Source organism: Myripristis murdjan, chromosome 5 (assembly GCF_902150065.1).
Source record: "Myripristis murdjan chromosome 5, fMyrMur1.1, whole genome shotgun sequence".
Lineage (NCBI taxonomy): Eukaryota > Metazoa > Chordata > Actinopteri > Holocentriformes > Holocentridae > Myripristis > Myripristis murdjan.
The window spans coordinates 14,357,720-14,373,483 of NC_043984.1; the positions used below are offsets into that span (position 1 = coordinate 14,357,720).

A 15,764-nucleotide genomic window follows, 5' to 3' on the forward strand; every position below is an offset into this window, starting at 1 on the left:
CCTTATACACTGACTGTCACTGATCAAATAGATCTCTGCTTTACAAGGCCTCTTCCAGCTTGGCAGACCTGCCATTACTTCCACCTGCTTCATTCTTTCTCTCTCTCTTTCTGATACAGAACAAACCACATTATTGGAGAGCAACACCTGCCAGTGGAGGGAATAATTTGACTGAGTGAATCAATCGATTAAAAAACAGAAGAGATGGCTCAATCCCAGTTAGCAGATGACTTCTCTTCTTTTCTCTTCTCTTCGCTTCTCTTCACTTCTTTTCTCTGTTACCTCCTTTCTCCTTTTTTTCCTTCTGTCCTCTGCCTCAGCAGTTTAACTCTAGTACTTTGAATTACATATCAGTCCTGCCCTTCAATATGCCACATGCTTTTAATAGCAAAATACTGGCACAGGCACTTTCTCAGAGGGAGGTTTATTTCTTCAGCTCTACTGGAAGGCATCCTTCAGACTATGTGTCACATACACTTTGAGGGGGGCATGGAGGAAGGGGAGAAAGGAAAGAGGGGTGGAGGCAGAGGGTGGAGGAGATGGATGGGCGGAGGAATGGATAGAGGAAAGGAGGGGGAATGAGCGCTTGGAGTTGGAAGGAGGGTCTTTTCCATCTGTGCACTCCGCTTTATGCACGCTTGCAGGAAACCCCATCAACCCACTGCACACGGCACACAACGCTACGAGGCTGCGGCACGACACACACACGTAAGCTTGTGATGTAGGAGGATGATGACAGGAGAGCAGAGAAGGGGAGGAGGAGGGGCAGCGAACCAATGAGCAAGCTGAGTGACAGAGTGAGGGAGCAAGCCAGGGAAGGGAAGGGTAGAGAGAGCATCGGCTAGAGGCTAGAGAGGCAGAGGGAAAGGGCAGAGAGAGCGTGAGAGAGATAGAGCGTGAGCAAGTGAAAGGGTGAGATAAGCAGAGAGAGAGGGGAGGGGAGAGGCAGAACAAGAGCATCTCTTGCATGCATTCGGCTTGCAGCAGTTCAGGAGGCAGGCAGGCAGGCAGGCAGGCAGAGTTGAGAGGGAGAGCACCACTACTTCACTAAGGGGGGACGACAACACAAGTCTCTCTCCCTCTCTCTCTCTCTCTTTCACACACACACACACACACACGCACATGCATACACGTCATGCGCACTTGTGAGGAGGCGTGAAGCTCAGGAGGAAGAATACCACATACATACACACACACACACGCGTGCTTTGCTGGCTTAATTGCGCTTTGGAGAGCTGTCTCTTGAAGACTGGACCAGAGCTGTATCCATCGCTCCATCCATCTGCCCTGCCTGCTTTCCACTGCTCCCAACACGGAAGCTGCCTTTTCAGTCTGTTCATCTTTCGATCATTTTGGACTGATCTGCTGTCTGTCATTCATCTAACCACTGGTCAGGCTGTTTTCTTTCTCTCTGCATCTCTTTATTAATCTGTGGGTGTACCTGCGCTCACTTTATCCTAACAAGCAATCAAGAGACGCACTGACAGAGCAACTAACTGCCTAACTGAAAGACCAACCTTTCCACTGCCATCATGAACTTCCTCCGGCGCCGTCTCTCCGACAGCAGCTTCATCTCTAATCTTCCTAATGGCTACATGACAGACCTCCAGAGGCCTGACCCTCCTGCTCCCCCTCCACCCACTGCTTCCTCCCCTTCCCAACAGGGTGCATCCACGGCGATGGCAGCCAGCACTGACCAGTCCCCGTCCAAAGCTCCAGCCCCATCCCAGGCACCGGCCAGCTCCCCCGCAGCTCAGGACCGCCGTTCAACGCTGCCGACACAGCAGTCTCAACAGGCCCAGTCCTCGTCCTCCTCCAGCGGCTCCTCTGGCTTCTTCAGCTCCTTCAGCTCCATCACCAACGTGGTCAAACAGACGGCTGCGTCCGCCGCAGGGTTTGTGGAACAGTCGGCTCCCTCTCCCTCCCTCTCCAAGAAGTTCAAGATCCTATTAGTCATTGATGAGCCACAGCATGAGTGGTAAGTGTTAAGGTGAAAGTGTCCCAGTTGGGCAGTTGATGAAATTGCTCAGTATTGTCCAGCTGGATGATTGTTGCAGTCTGTGTTATCTGATTGGGAAATTGATATGGTTTATGTGATATTGACTATTGGCGTTAAATGGTAGTGGAGTTTTTATTGACCCTTTATTTCACTGACATACTGCCTCCAAGACTGTAGGATACCCTGTGGATTCTGCAAAGAGTAAGACAGTAGAACATGATAATATATTGTTTGTACAAAAAAGTTAATCCCAGTGATAAACACAAAAAAACATTTAGATTTTATTGATGCCACTAATTATAAACTTGAAGTATTACACTATTGATATATTCTATTAACAAGTAGATCATTACTTAAAAGGATCATTTTATCAATGATGGTTTTCTTCTGTTCAGTTAATCTTCTATTTTATTCTATTATGTTTGTTTTCCATGTTGTCTGGAGTAGAGATCTGATGCTCCCAAAATAGAAATGGCTCTATTTGTCAAAACACACAAAACAGGGGTTTGCCATCACACATTCCACCCCCAAGCACTGTCGCCTCTCTCTATCCATGTATGTGTTTATGCCTGCACATATGTGCATATGCATACTTGTTTGTCCATCATACACTGTCATACATACCTCAAAGTGAAACACTGATTCAGAAATAAAACATGTAACCTTGGCTCTGGCATAACATCGATGTTTGAGTCCTGATCCCACTCACTGTATTCTGCACATCATGTTTAGGCCAGTTACACTTTGTATCTATATGGAGGTTCAGTATTGATGCTACAGTCTTTCATCAAAATCATTATCTTGCTGTAATTTCACTTAATCTGTTTTCTATTGGCTGGGTGCATGGTAAAGTGGCGGCTGCATGAGAGGCTTTTGACCTTTCCTGTGTAACTGGGGCTCTTGAGTAGCATTGCATTATTGCAAAAGCACACATCAAACTAAGGGTGGATTTGTTGATTGGCTCTATTATTATCTCTAGCTATAATAACTTGGACAGCTGACCCAAATATATTCTGCCAATTGATATTTAAATCCTATAACAAACCATCTTGGATGTATAAATGCATTTCAGTATGCTTTGCTGCTCTATCTACACAAGATGCTGATCATATTCTTTTCTCAATGAGATATTAATGTCAGTTGTGGTATAAATGTGAGGTGAACAGTAGTGTTTGAAACATTTTGGTGCCAGCAAAATGTAATGAATACTATTGTGCAATAATATTGTGCAATAATGCATTCCATTGTACTGCCAGTAATACCCATATTGACCACATATCATTTCACAATAGAAGCATGTATATTGTGTAGATTTTTTTTTTATTTTTTTACTGATATTGTATAGTCTTTCAGTGTCATAATATTGTCTGCAACAGTAATACAGCCTCAGTCTAGAACTGGATTGCTGCCATGTGCTGATGATTTAGTGACGTTTTAGTTAGAGACAGTGGAGCTTGCAAATACACTGGATGGCCCTCACTGTATGGTGTTGCAATGGATAACCCATTATTTCCACCAAAATCAAAAGGCATATCAAATTAAGTGTGTATGGACATGGATTCAGTACTGTCCATTGCACGATTACCACCTTTTGTCTGTACTGAGTTTGTACTCGGTTTTAGGGTTAGGGTTATCATAAACCATCTCTTGCTGAAAGTATTTCAGTAGTTTGGGATTGGACGTCAGCCATATTTGATGTGGCAATGTCTGAACTAGAGACATTGCAGCTTCCATTCAGAGCAGATGCTTTTGAGTCCATGATATTACTTGATATAGTCCTGCTGCTAGAGGAGCTTTACTGGCCATACATCAAACTTAATCAACATATGGATATGAATATTGGATAGACTTTCACTGCTATTAAGTTGTCTCAACCTGTAAGCCAATAATTTTATTTGCATGGCTGTTATTAACATATTGATAATGGAGCTACATCTTCATAGAAGACATCACAGCTTTCAAATAAATTAGTAAATAAAAATTAAGAGAGGGTATGTGACAAATAAAAATATATTTTTCTATTTTTGCATTATGATCTCCAGTCTGTTGTAGTTGAAACCCTTCCAGCTGATTTGGTCGTCTTCCATGGGATGTGGCAGTGGTGTGTTGTTGAAAGAGCGAAGCCTACAAATGGAGATTCTGGACTGTAATGATGCAAAGTGACTGACTGGGACTTGACCATAGTAGTGTCCTACTATCAAGTGTACGAGCTACAAAGCAAATGACAGTTTTTGTGTGAATGTTGTATTTATTTGTTTTCAATTGCTGTATCACATACTCATCGTCTTTTGGCAAGCGTTTTGGCACTTTCAGCTATAATGGATCTTGTTGTAATTATCCGTGATATAGCACTACAAATGCAGTTTTCTAACAAGGAATATAATTGTGAAAAAAAAAACAAACAAAAAAAAACACGAGGACCCGTACACTGCCATGGTAGTTTCAAAGGTGCTGTTTTATTGCAGAACAAGAGCAGACTAATAGGTAGGGAAAGAGTTGGATTTATCAGTAAAAAATTAACAGGTGCATACACTACAATTCACAGTTAGTTCTTACATAGCTTCATATTCCATAGATAAAGTACAATCAGTGAAAATGCATATTTACATACTGTACATAGATTTAAAAAAAAAAAAAAAAAGAAAGAAAAAAAGAAAGACCAAATATGTTAACATCATATAAATCTCCAATGCGTCAAAAGCCTGGGCATTTGTTTATGACCAGTTGTGACCTTTTTATTGAATCATGTGACTGCCATAAAAGGATTTGTACGTAACTTACTAGGTCTACCTGTGTGATCTTGATGACACCTATACAGTGAAATGCATTGTTCTTGACCCACCACTATATAACATTATACAACAGAGGTTTCTCGTCAGGCAATCTGATAGGTCAAGAGACGTGTTAATTACTACAACAGGAGCCGCCTCACTATTATTCTGCTACAACAGCTGTCAGTCTAACAGCTGATTAACTGTCACTTATAGATGAATTTGCTTTTGTTAAGCTAGTTAACAGCTGACAACAACTGACTGAAACAACATCTTCCATATTGCGAACAATGGAAATGTTTCCACAGCTAACTTTTGGTTTGGATTATGAGTCTGAAGATGAACAAGAAAACAAGGAAAATGTCACTGTTCATAAGATTAGCAATTAAACTCCTCATCAAGCAGCAGTCAGAGAAGATGAGCTGAACAAACTGGAGAAGAAATGAGGTGCCGAAAGATGGAGAGTTTCAGTCTTAACTTTGTAACACGTGACATTGCATGTAAGCTGTAAGCAGTGTACCCTTCAGATTGCTTTATGTTGCTAAACAAGTTTTAGTTTGAGGAACAATACTTTGTGGTGGGGTATTAAACATGGTAGTCACAGCTTTATTTTGACTTCTTTTTAGTTTTATTTGTGATAAAAACAATATTGTTGCTGCAAATTCATAACTGTTGCAGTGGATCACTCAGCGCCTATATATTATAATAATAACAACATGTGATTAGGCATGAGCCGAAGGTGGAAAACGGGACAGCAATTTTATTATTACTATAACACATGGCCTCTTGTGTTTGTATTCCTTAAATAAAAATCATTTAAGGTCTACTAATAGGCTTGCTGTAGTTTATTTATCTACCTGTTTGTAGGGAATGTAATTGTATTTGTAAGTTGTGCTCCACAGCATTGGATATTGGGTGGGTGTGTCGAGAGTGCTGATTCATGATACTGCACAAATTTGTACTATGAGAAATTGTGTAACACATAATGTAGTCATTCTAGAAATCCCACTTCTTTACACCCTCTCAGAGCTGCTGCAGCACCTTTGCTACAACCCCAGCAGGAACATCCTGCAGCACAAATGCAAGATAGACGTAGGGACTTTTACAATGTCTATCCCAAAGAAGCAACACAGTTTAGCTGGCATCATTCCCAGAAGTTCTCCCATATTATTGGTAAACAATCTTTCATCTGGAGAGCTCAGCATAAATATTAATGTGTTTTGGGGGAGGGTGTGGGGGGTTGCTTGCAGACAGTGCTTCCCTCAAAGCAAAGTGGCTGGGTCAGTGAGGCATTCTGCTAAATGTTATTGATTTTCCACTCAGCAAAGAGTAGGACCTGGAGCTCTCATTAAGACAACTTTGAGAACAGAAGATCACATTGGAAATTCCTTGTTTGTAATAATTCCATGTGGCATACAGGTCAAGGTTGCCAGCAATGCATAGTGTATAATATATTGCAGAAAAAAAGCTAGCTCATGGATGCTGAATGCCATTCATTCTACCAGTCTCTAGTCATTCTTATCATGCCAGCATTGGCTTACTACTGATTTCACAAAAATCATTGTCAATGCTTGTGATAGCATGTATCAGTCAGCAGTTTTTGCTTTTGTTTGATGATCCTCCTCATCATTGGACTTTACCATGCACTTTGTTTTGAATCAAATAACATAACCCTGTGCAAACTGTACCATAAACAACACAACTTAATTGCCCTGCTTCTTTTTATTTCAACAATAGGCCAATGAATTTTGGACGTCTTCAAAAAGGCCAACACTTAAATTCACTTCCCGGGGGTAATACTAACTGCTGTTTCCTTACATGATTTATATATTTTAACAAAACTGGTTCTATATAGGTTTGTATGTGTGTTGGGACTTGGTCTGGGAAAGTCAGGAAAGAGCAGTCTGAAAGCAGGGATATTTCTGTCTGAAAAATAAAAACAGCAGTCAATTGACCATGACTTGACCTTTGTAATGTTAACTTTGCTATAGCAATTTCAATCACATCCTGGGCCCAGGGTCTTATTATGTAATGACCCATCACAAACAAAACACTGACCCATTTTTAGAAACAGAATTTGTGAACCGCTGTTTTGGGGTTAGGAACCAGTGATCCAGGGGCTTTGCCATTAAAATACAAACCATTTGATGAATAGATTGATAGAAAGGCTAAAAACGATGGGCTGGACGTCACTATTGGTCATTTCTACCTATCAGTCACAATCAACAGATCAAGACAAAGTATGTCGTTAAGTATTTGTCACAGTGGTTATGTTGATGTGTCTGGTGTGAGTAATAGTACAAAGCCATGTATCAGTTTTTGCGCTTTGTTTGTCTCAATCTCTGTACCTCGCTCTCTTCTTCTACTCTTCCCTGAGCTAAATCTCTTTTTCTACCTCCATCAATTAAATTAACTGTAAACCTATTTATGGTTGTGTGTGTCCATTACATGGGGAACGAACGATGCATTATGAGAAATGGAAAGTACAGTAGTCTGTGTTTACATCGGTGCACGTGTGTGTGTCCAGGTTTCTGGATGTGTGTACACATGTGTTTGTGTGTGTTTGTACCTGTTAGGTTATTAAAAACATCCCCCACAAAGCCTTCTGTCAGCTGTTGCAGACATCAGCAGCATGATCGGTGTTGACTTCCACAGTGGATATTGCTAGTCTACTTTTAGCCCTCCCCAGATGCAGATACAGACAGGTAATGAGAACATCTCATCTTAACGCTCATCTTAATCTCCTAGCTTAACAACACATCTTCCTACATATCTCATTGGTAAGATGTTTTAGTGTCTGCCTGTCTCGAACCCTAACAGAATCAGGGAGAGGAAATAGCTTTTTTGAGCTTAGCTTTCAGCACAGTTAGACATAACCTGGAAAAATAAATGAGATACTGTGGAGGCCCTTATTCTGTTCAATTCAAAATTCAAAATTCAAACCCCCAACTCTGCATGTGTCAGCCCTCTTTCAAAGAATTCCAACCTGAAGAGAAGAAACATTTCAGCTAGACTGTGTGACTTATACGATGGCTTTATACAGAATTCTGTCATGAAGAGCCTTTTAAGTGCAGCATCGTCTCAGAGTAGCATGTAGCATATACAGGCACAGACATGTCTTTCCTTGGAGAGGGGTGAAACTCCCCATTGGGTGCACTGCTAAAGGAGCTTCTTTGTAATCCCACATAGGAGAATGAGATTTAAAGGATAATACATTGGTGCCAGTTGTCTGGGTTTTCCTCTGCTTTATGTGTAACGGTGTCTGTACACCAGCATCTGAGTTGGAGATATCAGGGTTTGTTTTCCTATCCTCAGAAGAAGCAGTTTGCTGCCATTCACCTTTGTAAAGTATGAAAAATAACTTCCACAGACTTAAAAATTGCCTGACAAACGTAATACATCACAGTAAAGATAAAGCCTTCATTTTTTTGGCCTTTTTTTCAGACTTTTATTATTTCAGTGTGGCTGACTTGAGTGTTTTTATCAAAGCGTGCATTAGCCTACTTTATGTTATGCATACTGTCAGTCACCTCACACCTTACACCAACAGGAAGAAATTGAAGTCACTGCTAGGAAATAACCCCTCAAACTCACATTGCCTCACAATTGTTATTGTCACATCCATGTCTTCTTGTTTGGGGTATCTTTGTTAACCAGGACAGCAGTTAATTTCACACTAGGTTTGACACTGTAAAATTAATATTTTAAAAATGGTTTAAAAAAGAATGAGTAAATATGCAGCATGCTTTGCAAAATGATTGGGGAAATGTAAACTAGGCGCAGGCAGAGTAAATGGGCTTTGCCCCTCAGTGACATTGGCATTCTCTTTTGAATGCTGGCATGCTGTTATATAAGCAAGCACTGGTAGCCTCAACCTTTATCTCTCTGATCTGACATCTCGCTTCTGAAGCTTCCAAATATCGACCATACAACTGTGATGCTTTCTCTGTCTTGGCCACAAAAAGGATGCATTGTGGGAGTCAAGCATTAAGACATAAATGTATGTGTGTGTGTGTGTGTGTGTGTGTGTCTGCAAGTGATGCAGAATATGTCAGCATTGATTGTGTGTGTATATGTATATGTTTGTGTAAATATATGTTTGTTTGATAGAGATGATAAATGATGACTAGGCACATTAGTGCTCGTGTGTGTGTGTGTGTGTGTGTGTGTGGTCCTTATGTAACATAGCCCATTGAGTTGATTGAGAGGCCACTCACACTGGCAAGTTTGATCCGCGCCCAAGCACGATTGCCCTTAAAATCCGGATTCTTTGACCAGTGTGATCGCTCCGTATCGTGCTTGAATACAGTACACTTCCCCCGCTCTGGCACGGTTGGAAGGGGTGTGCTTCTGCACGGTACGGGCGCGTACATGAGCACATGCACGGTCACGCACGCAGTGCGCGGATGTAAATCATGCAACTTTCCTCCTGCCTCTGCAAAACTGTTTAATGTGCACAGCGCGATTACCGGCGAATGGCCGCGTTGCGCAATCAATAATCAACCATGTTGTCTGTGTCATTGTCCGTTGTGCTGCTGCAACCGCGTATAAACAAAAGTGGGTTTATAATGAAAGTACAGCAGTCTGTGTGCGGCGATCCGGCAGACCTGGTGCTGGCCGGCACCGCGTCGGCACCGGCCGGCACTGGCCGCGGCACCGCGCGGTGTGCGGCCACCCGGTCACCCGGGCTGCCGGATCTGCCAGGTGCCGCTCCGGCTGTCAGTTGGACCTTTCTGAAGAAGGAGGAAGTTACCTCCGAAACTGTCAAGGTAAATAAACATCCCATGTTTGATTAAAAGGACCAAAAACGTTTTTTAGTTAAAAGGAAGACATGATGAATGTATTTGAACTACATTTATTTCTAATGACGTCGGGCCATGCCTGTTGTCGTATTTCAACGTGATGACGTGCACACCGGGGGCTATCGTGCTTGGGCGCGTTTGGGAAAAAGGTAATGTGAGTGCAGGCCAGCCGGGGACTGGGGAGGGGGGGATTTTGGCTTTAGCACGATACGGGCTCAAACTTGCCAATGTGAGTGGGCCCTGAGACGAGTAAGGGGGGTGACGGGATCCTCCTTTCAAGGTGATATTAGCACAGTGGGAGAGGCAGTTTGGGGGAAAGGGAATTTTCCCTTTAATCACTTTCTCTGGACAGAGCTGTGTGTTGCTCGTACACTGTGGCAATATTTCTGTTTCTTTGTACCTGTTTGTCTCACTCTCTCTCTAATGTCTTTTTCTCAGTCTCCATCTCTCTGCTCTCCCCGCCTCTCTCTGCCTTTCATCACGACAATCTGTGTGCGTGCCTGCGTTTGTGTGTGTGTGTGTGTGTGTGTGTGTGTGTGTGCTCCAGAGAAAGCAACCAGGGTCCATGATGTGAGGAAGTAATGAGAAGAGACATGGTGATTCAGCGGTTTCACCCCAAGGGTCACATCTGCTCTCTCTTTTCCTCCCTGTATCTTGGTTTGCATCTCTCTTTATCTCTCTATGTGATTGCATGTATGTACTATTAGAGTGTATTGCTTATTTATGTTAGCATAAGTATCCATCAATGGAGGATTTTTTGCACTGTGTTTACCATATTGTTCACAATGGAAGGGACATCTGTTTGACTGCAGTAAGCTCAGCCTACAGCACCCTACGTGCAGGTCTAACAATGATGGTTTTGCCCAGCTGCCCTGCAGCCAAAGCTGGAGCTTTATGCATGAGTTGTTGCTATTTGAATCCGTGACTGTCTAGCCAACTAGTGTCAGCGAGTGAATTGCAACGGCTTGATTGAAAGAGGAGGGGCTTCAGGCAGAACCTAACTATCCTCCTCACCACTGACGTCCGTCTGCATCAGTAAGATTCCCAAGCCCTGTGCAGTTCAGTGTCATGTTTGTACATATTTGTTGGGATAATTGGATTTCATGTACAGCTTGCCTACGCAGTGTAAAAAAATATGTATATATATTTGAAAAAATGAACAAAAATTCAACAAACAAACCCTACTGACTGACAGAACAGGAACATCTATGTGTGTGTGTGTGTGTGTGTGTGTGTGTGTGTGTGTATTTGTTTGTGTTAAAGTGTTAAAAAAAAAAAGTCTGTTCCAATTCTCCTCATTGCCAGTGGGAGCAGGAGTGCACAGTGAGAGCAGGTGGAGAGGAGGAGCTTTGTATATCTCCATCAACATCATACACACACACACACACACACACACACACACACACACACACACACACACACACACAGACAAACACCTGCTTTCTCTCTCTTTTTTTCCTTTATCACACCACATTCTCTCTCTGTCCTCTCTTTATTTCTCAGTCGTCTATATGCCATGATGGAATTCAGAAACTTCAAAATTTGTGAAAAGATACAGCATACATTTATATGCAGGGTTTTAGTCCAAATTTGCTTGTGTGTTGGGCTCATTTCAGCGGCAACTGTTTTATCAACCCGACACATACAATGCCGGTTTCGTCTGTGGTTCGGGATCGGAGTCGGGCTCAAACATGTACGGTCGTTTAACATCACGCTCAGCAGTAGCCATAACAATCATACATAATATAGATCTATATAAGATGATAATTCCTGTTTACCGGTGAGCACCATTTAGCTCTGTTGAGCAATGTAAGTTTCACTTACTTGCTTGTGATTGGCCAACCATATGTCACTCAGAAAACAGTCAGCCAGTCAGTGGAGAGGGGCTTATTCTCTCTTCTGATTCGCGAAACGAACCGTGCTGCCAGAGCTCTGGGAGAAAGGCAAGAGAGAGGAGCTGTAAAACAGACCACAGGTACTCAAAACCACAAATACATCTTGCTAGGGATATCAGCAGTTAAAAAAAAACCCTGGAAAAGTGTACAGCATGGGGCCTTTAAAATAGTAGTTTACTGCTCGAGGTTCTTTGCTCTGTTGATTTTTGTAAGGTGCTCTTGATATCCAGTTCATGACCTGATGATGTCTTGCACCTCTCAGCCGTTGTCACACTAAACTAGTGGCATTTTGAGGCCTGGCTATGATATACACTATATTACCAAAAGTATTCGCTCACCTGCCTTTACTCATACTATGAACTGAAGTGCCATCCCATTCCTAACCCATAGAGTTCAATATGATGTCGGTCCACCTTTTGCAGCTATTACAGCTTCAACTCTTCTGGGAAGACTGTCCACAAGGTTGAGGAGAGTGTTTATAGGAATTTTTGACCATTCTTCCAAAAGCGCATTGGTGAGGTCACACACTGATGTTGGTCGAGAAGGCCTGGCTCTCAGTCTCCACTCTAATTCATCCCAAAGGTGTTCTATCGGGTTCAGGTCAGGACTCTGTGCAGGCCAGTCAAGTTCATCCTCACCAGACTCTGTCATCCATGTCTTTATGGACCTTGCTTTGTGCACTGGTGCACAGTCATGTTGGAAGAGGAAGGGGCCCGCTCCAAACTGTTGGGAGCATGGAATTGTCCAAAATGTTTTGGTATCCTGAAGCATTCAAAGTTCCTTTCACTGGAACTAAGGGGCCAAGCCCAGCTCCTGAAAAACAAGCCCACACCATAATTCCTCCTCCACCAAATTTCACAGTCGGCACAATGCAGTCTGAAATGTACCGTTCTCCTGGCAACCTCCAAACCCAGACTCGTCCATCAGATTGCCAGATGGAAAAGCGTGATTCATCACTCCAGAGAACGCGTCTGCACTGCTCTAGAGGCCAGTGGTGGCGTGCTTTACACCATTGCATCCGACGCTTTGCATTGCACTTGGTGATGTGTGGCTTGGCTGCAGCTGCTCGGCCATGGAAACCCATTCCATGAAGCTCTCTGCGTACTGTACTTGGGCTAATCTGAAGGTCACATGAAGTTTGTAGCTCTGTAGCAATTGACTGTGCAGAAAGTCGGCGACCTCTTTGCACTATGCGCTTCAGCATCCGCTGACCCCTCTCCGTCACTTTATGTGGCCTACCACTTTGTGGCTGAGTTGCTGTTGTTCCCAAACGCTTCCATTTTGTTATAATAGAGCTGACAGTTGACTGTGGAATATTTAGGAGCGAGGAAATTTCACGACTGGATTTGTTGCACAGGTGGCATCCTATGACAGTTCCATGCTGGAATTCACTGAGCTCCTGAGAGCGGCCCATTCTTTCACAAATGTCTTGTTTCACAGTCTGCATGCCTGAGTGCTTGATTTTATACACCTGTGGCCAGGCCAAGTGATTAGGACACCTGATTCTGATCATTTGAATGGGTGAGCGAATACTTTTCGTAATATAGTGTATGAACAGGATGCCCTATCACCATTTTATAGCAACGAAATAGGACTTAAAAGTTTTCATGGGGTGTGTGTCATTTAGGGTCTCTAAAAAAGCAAGCAGTTCACATTGGTGGTACATTTTTATTTTTCTATTATTCACAACTAGGCCTATTTTTATTCTCAGCTGTGCTCATAGCAGACAACTTGCTTAAATCCTAACACAAGATTGGATGTGGTAAACATCCAAGTTTTTTACTTAATGTTTTGATTCGCTATGTGTCTTTGAAGAGTATGCCTGGCAATTAAAAAAAAAAAAAACATGAATAATGTCAGCAGTTACACTAATCACAGAAAAACTCCACCGAAGCCTTAGAGGAACTGATGATTAGGGAGTGTGGATCTTTGGTATAAATCAGTGCTTCTCAAACTTTTCATAAGCTATGCTTTAAGGCTGAGGACACGCCAGTTGATAGACCTTTTGTCAGGGATCATCACATTTACACATTGCGGGCTCTTTTTTCATGAATCAAGTCACATACACAGGGTGTGGTGTGAAATCACAGTGCAAACTCACTTGGCTATGACCAGCAGGTTCTTTATAATTTTGTAACCAGACGTGCCAGTGCAGTGGAGGTGTACTAGTGCTGCAGAAATTGGAATAACATACCATCAATGGTGTAGAAGGGGTTCATGTAAGTCATGGCCAATCAAATTAATTAGATGAAGTAGTATATGAAATCATTTCAAATTATGCTTCAGGTCATTTTTCTTTGGACCCTCCAGAATACCCTAATGGATTAATTGATCCTCTCAGACTCAACCCTGAGAAGCAGTGATAAAGAATATGGTAATTAGGAAACAAGATATGTTCGTTTGATTGTAGTATAACTTTTATTGTTGCACTCTATGGAGAGCATTGAGGAATAGTATATGCTCAATGACTGAGCCGTGATTGCATCCCTGATCCCTGGAAACCAGGCTCTTAGTGCATGTGGTAGTGGGTATGTCAGTACTGCCTGACTGATAATCAGCAGTGAGAAGGGCTTTTATTCTCAAGGTGAATTAGGACTAGAGATCACCCATCATGGTTAGGTCAAATTTCTGAGGGGATAAACAGTCAGCCTGGCCATTTAGCTAATTTGAATAAAACAGGGAGTAATATACCTCCCCGGTGCACTGTTAACATATGCTTCCCTTTTTCATTGATTTGACTGTTTTTTCCCACTCTTTTTAATTGTGGGCAAAGATAATTAGACGAACACAGCACTAACCACTTCTGTTATCTCTGTAAATTTACACTTCAGCATATTGTTAAGTTAAAAGTGCCAAACAGCTCAAGGAGTTCATTCCGAAGACTGTTTTTTTTCTTTTGTCCTTATCAGCTAAACCACTGGCAGCAGCTTTTAGTGCACTTCCTGAGTGGTTTAGGAAATGATGCCGCCAAAAAAAAAAAAAAAAAAAAAAAAAAGCTCTTGTCAGGCAACAAAAAAGGTAACTGGCCATGACAAGTACCTCATTCATAAATAAAACATGAGTTTTAGCTTGGCCTCCATTTACACCTAGCATTAAAATTGTGGGGCTCATTTCACATTAATACTCTCAAGACTGGAATAATATATTCCCATACTATTTTCATAATTTGTTCATCAGAATTACTTTTCTGTCCCTCTTGGACATTTCATCTTGTAAGTCTTAATATTACTCTTAAAAATTACTCATGATATGCTTTACTTTTATGCTGTTAGTTGGGTTGAAATGTTTTTTGTGTGTTTCTGTAAGTGCTTTATCACCAGATTTACTAAAGGTTTACGGCGGTGCTAATGGCATTTGTGCATAAATAGCAACACTCTGATTTATCAGTGGTGCACAGATTGATTTTGTGAGTGCAACTGATGTGGGACACCAGGGTGCAAACATCTAATCCCGTAGAATTGGCGTTTATTCTAATTATGATAATGGCTCCTTGCACCTGATTTACTACTTTAAGCGAAACACATGAAAATTACTTTTAACCGGCAGCCTACTACCATCAGCCTACTTAGGCTTATTTTCCCAATGTTAATTCACGTTACGAATACAGAACAAGAAATGGTGATGTGCATGTTTACCTGTGCAGTTGAGGTTTTGCTGCCTCAACTGCACAGGTAGAGCTGCTGCAAAGTCCAGAGAGGGTATCACTGCTGTTTTCCTGACCTTATCATGGATGGTCTATTCACCATAAGGATTAGGCTATTTAAAATAAAATCTGCAGTAGAAATATGTAGCCTTAGTGCTGGGCGGTATACCAGTTCATACCGAATACCAGTGTTATTTTTTTTTAATGATATGAATTTTTCAGATACCCCAATACCGGTGATTGAAGAGTTGCCACTCCGGTCTATTTTCACTGGCTAACAGCAGCACACTGGCTTAGCTTGTCTTATTTTTCAATCTGTGTTATCACATGCATACTACTGCTCATTCATTGGTAGCTGAATTGTTAGGTCTATTTGATAAGTAATTCACATTTCGCATATTAATGCAAGTGGCCTTAAATTTTGAATAATAAAAAGGTTCTGTATTTTGACTGCAAATGTCATGCATTCTGATTCCTTCACTTCATTAGAATCATGAGTGCCACCTCTTTGCATCATTTTGTGTTGCCATGTAAACGTGTATTTATACTAGGGTGGACAACTTGTACATTAATGTCCAGTTGTCTGGACATTAATGTCCAGTATTCATTTCTCATGACAGTAAGAAAGGTCATTCTAAGTTAATTTACTGCAGT

At 41.9% G+C, this 15,764-nt stretch overlaps 1 protein-coding gene across 2 annotated transcripts in view; it reads left to right on the forward strand.

Annotated features, from left to right (window-relative positions):
- Window positions 1-783: 783 nt before the first annotated feature.
- The window catches only part of syn2b (synapsin IIb), a 94,958-nt gene continuing 79,977 nt past the window's right edge, over window positions 784-15,764 (forward strand). For both annotated transcript variants that reach the window (XM_030052633.1, XM_030052634.1), the window contains exon 1: window positions 784-1,978. In XM_030052633.1, the coding sequence (XP_029908493.1) occupies window positions 1,533-1,978 (446 nt within the window). In that variant the 5' untranslated portion in view covers window positions 784-1,532. The remainder of the gene's footprint in view (window positions 1,979-15,764) is intronic.